Below are 7,773 nucleotides of genomic sequence, written 5' to 3' on the forward strand. Positions count from 1 at the left end.
AAAGTGAACAGCTGTTCATATTGTGAATTGAAACACAGATATATTCCCTGTATTTTATTCCATTGCTAATGAGAAACAGCGTATTGTAATTATGCAAATATATAAATCACAGCTGATTCCCATCTAGGAACCACACTCAGGTGTTGAGGTTTTTTCAATCGCATGATCATATGTTCTAAAAGAGGACTCTTTGGGCTGATCTTGTGTGGAAAAGGAACAATATACATGCATTTACTAAACCCAACAAAACAAAAATGTAGAGAGGCTTCAAAAGAAACTACAATGCAAAACACAATCTATGATCAATACAATGTACTGTCTATTGTATAAGGGCAGACCTGACACATAAAATAATGCAGTTTCTGTAATTTTAGCTGATGATAGTGTTTTTTTTTTGTCATTGTGTTATGAGTGACTAAATGTTCCTGTTGGAAGAGAACATGTGTTAGTGTTTTGAATAATTATTTGATTTTAAAACATGTTTGCAGTGTTTTGTGACATAGTGTATTGTGTTAGTTTATTATTGTATTTTAAAACTTAATTTTGGGGTTTAGTTTACAATGTGTGATTTTGAGCATGAAATTAACCATTTTGCCAATTGTGTATTTTAGGTGTGTTGGTGCTTTAAGAGTTTAGGATTGTTAAATGTATCGAAAAAACTGTCATAGCGATTGTAAAAAACTGTAATACATAACGTAAATCAAGAATCAAACAGATTATTGAACCAAACCATCCACCCCATAACTTTGACCCAGATTGGTCTAACTAGCCCGTTCCCATAAAAAGTGTAGGAAAGTTCTGGCTTCCAGTCTGCAGTGGTGAAAAGTAACTAAGTACATTTACTCAAGTACTGTATTTACCTGTAATTTTGAGGGACTTGTACTTTACTTGAGTATTTCAATTTTATGCTACTTTATACTTTTACTCCACTAAAATTCAGAGACAAATATTGTACTTTTTACTCCACGAGTACTTTTACTTTTGATACTTTAAGTGCTGATAATACTTCTGTACTTTTACTTTTACAAAAAGGATTTTGAATGTGGGACTTTTACTTGTAATGGGGTATTTTAACATTATTGTTAATCTGATCTGAGTACTGCTTCCAACACTGCTTACACGAATGTTATACTGACACCAGAAAACAGACAATACAGTACAAAATACAGTGAATTAATACTGAATATACTCACAGAATGCAGTTCATATAGTCAGTACACACATTTTAGACCCGATTCTGCAGCACAAATGATCCTTCATCACTTTCATATTTTGGTGTCTAATTGGAGTATGATAATATTTAAAAAGGGAAAAATATTTAGTTTATATCACAAATTGTTATAGAAAACAAAGAGCTGAGAGGACATCAGGGTGGTGCCTTGTCAAACAGTGAAACTCATAAAAAGTGTTATCTTATAGAAAAATACATGAATACTGCCACACTCCCAACATAAACTAAATTCCAAGCATTGTTGGTCATTCTAAATTGATTACGACCTTATTATTTGCAGGAATCATCTCTGGTTTCCAATGTAACTTCAGAAACACGTTGATGAGACTGATGCATTTGTATCTCTGATCTCAGCACTCGAATGAAAGAAGATGACAATCAGCCCGTGGCAGAGCAAATATTTTCTCTTCGCTGGAACACGATGAAAAAGGAAACCTGATGTCAATCAAACATTTCCAGAGAAGTGGAACCATGTTTCTGAAAAGCAAGCAGATTTATGTCTGTGCCAAGTTCCTCACTATTGTTTACATGTTTTGTTGAAAAGAAATGCAAAGTGGGCAGATGTCGAGGAGTTGGCACATCAAACATGCCAGGTCCCAACGGTCGGAGTTGATTCCAGTTTAGTTGTATGTTTTCTTAGGAACTGTAAGGTGTTTGAGATTTTGTATATATGCGTTTGCGTTGCAAATAATAACAATAACACTCAGGGTATTAAGTGTATCGATTTTACTATATCACTACATTTCACCTTATATTATACGATATTATACTATATTATGTTATAATAATATGTATGCATATGCGTATATATGTATGTGTATATATATATATGTATATACTGTATGTGTATATCTGTATAATTTGCTGTTTACTACATAATGTGCTACATCGTATATCTATATTAATACAGACAAGTTTATCATATTATATACTATTCTATTATTATATACTATTCTGGTGTACACTTTTATAGTTGACGGTATCATATTACTCTACATATACTATACTTTGCTGACTTTCTCATTTTGCTTGAGACAGTAGTATTAGTAGTAGTATAGGTATTAGTTTAAGTACAACTCTGGTCGTGGGTACTGTATGTATAGTACGTTCCTGAGTTTTGAGTTTAATTGCTCTTTTAAGTTTCTATTTTTATTCTATTCTATTTATTAAATCCTGAACTCGAGCAAAATGCCAAAAACTATAAGACATAAAACAATGCAACCAGTTCAAGAAAATACAAAAAAATTGATATTTACTTTCATGCTGTCTTCTTCCCTTTTTAGTTTTTATTTTATTTTATTTTTTTATTTTATTATGTATGATAGCCTCAGGAGCTATTAACACACAAACCACTGAAGTATGAAATTCGTCTCCAGGTGTGACACACACACACACACACACACACACACACACACACACACAGTGTTTGCCAAAGTAACCAGAAACAAAAAACAGGCCATTCTTGTTAGGGGACCTTCATGCTTCCTGATGGAGGCTGGCAACGTGACATTACTGTCATTTAACTAGTAGTATGGAGCCTTCTTGTCTCATCAGCTGTAGGGGCAACGGCAGTGATGCAACACGCTGCTATGTTGTTTGTTGTGCATCTTAGATCTCACAAACTGAATGAAGTGATTTATGGAGGTGGGGCAGGTACTTTTGTGTCTGGATACACATTTCACTTTAAGATCAAACGGATGACGAATGTGTCAGCTTGGTCCTCTGTCAATACTGACATGTGATTATCATATTTTCTCTGCATGCTCACTGATGCTTGCCACACCCTGTAACCGGGTTTCTGCACAGAAATTTTGACTTGGCTCAACAAAATCACAGAAATAGCAACAATCTCAACTAGCTGGATTGTCCACTTAATAGAAACAAATTATTTTTTTAACTGTGTGGGAACAAAACAGAGGGATGGCACCGGATGTTTGCAGCAGCAAGAGCGAGAACAAAGTATTTCATTTCCAGAAAGTGTCCCAGCTGACACCCTGACCTGCTGATTTTACCACACACCCCTGATTACCCAGTGACTTGCAACAGGGTCACATTACGTAATCTGGGACATCTCGTGTGTTAGAACTAGTCATTTCAAAACATGCATTTAGGACAAAAAGAAAGAACTTTCTCAGGTGTATCAATCAATTTACAGCTTCTAAAATCTAAAATTTGCACTGTTTTCAATGCTGACGATGTCTCTTTTTTTAGGTTTGGAGCTTTATTTTTAAGGAAAATTAATTAGTCCTAATAAAATGGGAACAGCTGTTTATTTTTTTCAGCAAAAAGCATCAAAGTATGACTCTGTAAGCCAGGGGTTCACAACCTTTGTTTTGCTTGTGGCCCCTAAAAATGAAGCAATGTCTATACTTGCAACCACACCTGCATATGTCCCGTGGGTCCAATTTCTTAATGACCATGTCTAAGTTCTATTTTAAAAAGACATTACCCACTGTTATATCTCCTAGTAATGAGGTTACATATTGTGATTTGATACATCAATTGAACACAAATAAATTCATGAAATACCATCATCTTTTTTGTGTTATGGCATCAATTTTGTTTGCACTCTGTCTAATTCAGGTCTCATAATTCTCACCACGTGGCAGGCCTTCTTCACAGCAGACACAATACCAGGACCCTGAAAATGAAGCAGCTAAATGGAATTCAGCCATCATTCATTTTAATTATTACACCAGTGTTTTTAGAACATCCTATTGCAGCAAAAACTTTTAATGACACACCCACATGCAGTAACATATTTGGGAAGGAAACAGGGCATTGGGTCAACTCTCCATTTAAGAAAAAAATCACATATTGTATCACACTTAAAGCAATTCTCTTCAGTACAGACTCATTTGGGTGTGAGGCTGTTGTCATCTTTGAAAGTTATAACCAAGCCAGTGTAGAAGGTGAGTGTCTGAACTAGTTTATTCTCATTTGTGAAAACAAGAGGGATGGTATGTTTAATAAAAGTAATTAAATGTGTGTGTATTAATTATTATGTAACTTTTAAAAAACAAAATTACTCAATAGTCTTGGTACAAATGAAAAGTCATATCATTAACAATAAAATGCACCCTTGCTCATGTTAATACACTCAGGTGTATTGACAGACCAGACCAAGACCAATAGCTCACTGTGGCTAATGCTTGCTGATGATAGCATACTTTAGGTAGATATTGCTGTTAACTGATAATACTGAGTCAGTTTACTGTCTGCATGACTCTTCTCTACTTGTGCTACTGTTTAACTACATTTTAATATTTACCATCATCCCCAAACTGTCACTTGCAGTCACAGTGGCCACTATTTAGCAAAAGTTACTTAGACTCGCTTAGTCTGCACAAAGCAAATTTGGCAGCCCCACACTGTGGGAAATAGCTGTGGGAAATAGCTTTTTGTAATTTTTAAAGCTTGTAAAAGTAATATCATATATGCTTTTTCTGTTGTTTTCCCCTCTTTTCAAATGTGATTTTGTCCAATACTAGAATTTTTTACAATGTGTAGTTCAATACTGAACAACAGAGGAGGCAGAATGTATAGGATTTCAAATTCTGCTTGCTTTCTGCCGCTTAAAATCTCAATGGCAGAAGCTGAATCAATGTTTTTGTACTGCTATTATATTGTGCTAATATCATTCTTATTTCCATCCATAGTCATGTCGATCATAATTAACCCTGAGGATTTTTGGGACCTACTGAATCAGACTATCCACACCAATGACACACTTGTTGTGAATCCAAAGACATTATCATGTCAGATAAAACCGGATCCTACAGTAGCTGTGACCCTGTGCCTCATCCTCATAGTCATCTTTTTACTGGCAATACCAGGGAATCTGTTAGTGGTTTTGGTGATTGGCACCAGCAAACAGGCGCTGACTCCATCAAATGTATACTTGTTTCATTTGACGATAGCAGATGGTCTGATGGCCCTAACCCTCCCATTCTGGGCTATAGCACTGATCCAAGGATGGATCTTTGGAGACTTCATGTGCAAGTTCCTCAACCTCGTCATTGAAGCAAACTTCTACACCAGCATCCTCTTCCTTGCCTGTATTAGCATTGATCGGTATCTTGTGATTGTACACGCGAGTGAGAGTCTCAGGAGTCGTCAGAGGATGGGCAGCTGGCTCCTCTGTGCAGCAGTGTGGGCCTTTGGCTGGGCCCTCGCTCTGCCTGCACTTTTCAACGATGTCTCCAAGCGAGACTCTGAATCAGAGAGGATGACTTGCTCTGAAAACTTTGACATAGGTAGTGCTTCCACATGGAGGCTTGCCACTCGCGTGTTCCGCCATATTTTTGGCTTCTTTCTTCCTCTGGGTGTCATGATAACCTGCTACAGCATCACCATCGCAAGGCTGCTGCACACTCGAGGTTTCCAGAAGCACCGGGCCATGAAGGTGATTATAGCTGTGGTGATTGCATTTCTGCTGTGCTGGACACCGTACCATGTAACCATGGTGGTGGACACAGTCCTGAGGGTGGATCTGAAACTGTTTGACTGTGCTGTGAGGAGGTCAGTGGAGATGGCTTTGCTTATAACTAACAGTCTGGCTCTGCTCCATAGCTGCATCAACCCTGTCCTCTATGCCTTTGTGGCAGAGAAGTTCAGGAGAAAAATGCTGCTGCTTCTGCAAAGGAAAGTCAGACAGGAGAGGATGGTCAGCAGGTCAACATCTCAGACCTCAGAAGGCAACAGAACTGTTCTCTGAAACCTCAATGGACTTTTTAAAATATACAGCATACATCCATATTCATCAAGGCTTTTTAGTCCAGAAAGGAAGATGCTGTTAAAAAAAGAAAGTTATGAAAAGTACAAGATGCTCTGTTCCTCACACACTGTAAATTATCCATTCAGCCTGTGCATTAGATTATATGGATGGATGGATAAGAATGGGAATAAATAGACAAGGCTTTATGTCTCAGCTTTGTCAAAACAAGAGTCTATGCCAGCAACTCTGGGGCACTTTGCCTTGAGCTAAATGCTAATGCATGGACAGTGCTAACATTTTCATGGAAACCAGACAAACTGAAGTGGTTGGACTTCAGTATTTAGGTCCCTGTACAGAATTTCATTGTTGTAAATAGTTAAATTCTGTCTGGAAGAACTTGGACCTGATGTTAATAGTCACACAGCCCAAGGCAGGACAATCTTGAAATCTATATTAAAACATTTGTTGGCTTAATTAAGTAATGGTATGTGTGGGTGCATGGAGGGAAAGTATATACTGCATCATTCTTTATACTTTTGATTTGTGTGGTACACTGCTGCCATCTACTGAATTTACTGTTGTCTACATCCACAACTGAAACCTTTCAAATTTCCAGTCTCTGATTTGATCCGGTCTATGTTCGTTTATAAAAGCAGACCAGCTTTTGTGAACCAGAGCTATGTGGTGGCACATAATGCTGATCTGGATATGCTTTTTAGTGTTTTTAACCAAAGAATCTTGGAGTGCATGCATGTTAAATATACAGTAGGTGCCCCAGGAGGAATTCAACCCTTCACTCTAACAGTGCTTTTATTATCCAGCTGATATTTCTGTGTTTATTTATATATGCTATACATGTATATGTTATAAAGTTTGTAAAAAGTATAAATACTGCTGTCTTTTTCAATAAAAGACCAGAAATGCTCCAAATATTATTCACATTTCAGGTTCTGCCAAGTTAATCATTAAAAATAAAAGGTTTTGCAATTTTCCCTACACTGACTGATTTAATGTTGTAGACCTGTGTTTGGTTAATATGCACATGCTCCCCGTAACCAATAAAACCATCAATACCTAATTTGTTTTTTATGGAAATAATAATTTGAATTTTTGATTTAACAAAATACCTGCAAAAGATAACTCAATATATGTTGCTGGAAATGAACTACAATCGATTTCACACAATCACTTTTAATAACTGAGATTGAGAGTTCATTGAAAGGTGCTCAGAAAAATGGACATTTTAACATCTACAATTCCATGACAACTGACCAAACTCCATCTGCAGAGGAAGTTTGTGTGATTCAATCAAAAGCTCCAGAACAGCTAATGTACATTGTGGTTTTGCCATCAACTTTTAATAAAGGGAGCAACACTACAGTCACCACGAATACAAAATATGATTGGTATTTACATTTAATTTTAAGTATAATTTCTTAACAGTATTTTTACTGCAGCCAATGTACAGTGTGGACCAACTGGATGGTCACTGGGAAATGGTCCAATTATTAACTAATCAATTATTGTTAATTAATATGACGGCACTCTTTTCTGTTTTTCAAATGACCACAACTGAGTAAACACATGATATTATGTTTTACAGTATAATATTGTTATACAACATGTGATGCATTATGATATTGTATTACAACATATATTTGCATATTAATTTTCTTATTATGGCTCTTACAATTATTGTATAATTATTATTATTATTATTATTATTAGGACTGCATTTGTACAAACACGCTGTAAAATTGTTTGTCCAACAGATGGCGAGCACAAGGCAAAGGACTTGCTAAAGACAAAAATGAGAATTCAAATA

The 7,773-nt window shown here is 36.2% G+C and overlaps 1 protein-coding gene across 2 annotated transcripts; it reads left to right on the forward strand.

The window, feature by feature from the left end:
• Positions 1–2,164: 2,164 nt before the first annotated feature.
• Positions 2,165–7,026, forward strand: LOC122872401 (C-X-C chemokine receptor type 2-like). Of its 2 annotated transcripts, XM_044188595.1 has the most exons (3): positions 2,165–4,143; positions 4,891–5,636; positions 5,804–7,026. In XM_044188595.1, the coding sequence occupies exons 1-3, from the start codon at positions 3,879–3,881 to the stop codon at positions 5,966–5,968; spliced, it is 1,176 nt and encodes a 391-aa protein (XP_044044530.1). In that variant the 5' UTR covers positions 2,165–3,878; the 3' UTR covers positions 5,969–7,026. The 2 variants fall into 2 exon arrangements, with proteins under 2 accessions (XP_044044530.1, XP_044044529.1); XM_044188594.1 differs by having other exon boundaries at positions 2,187–4,143; positions 4,891–7,026.
• The last annotated feature ends 747 nt before the right edge of the window (positions 7,027–7,773 follow it).

This window comes from Siniperca chuatsi, linkage group LG24 (genome assembly GCF_020085105.1).
Source record: "Siniperca chuatsi isolate FFG_IHB_CAS linkage group LG24, ASM2008510v1, whole genome shotgun sequence".
In the NCBI taxonomy this organism is placed as follows: Eukaryota; Metazoa; Chordata; class Actinopteri; order Centrarchiformes; family Sinipercidae; genus Siniperca; species Siniperca chuatsi.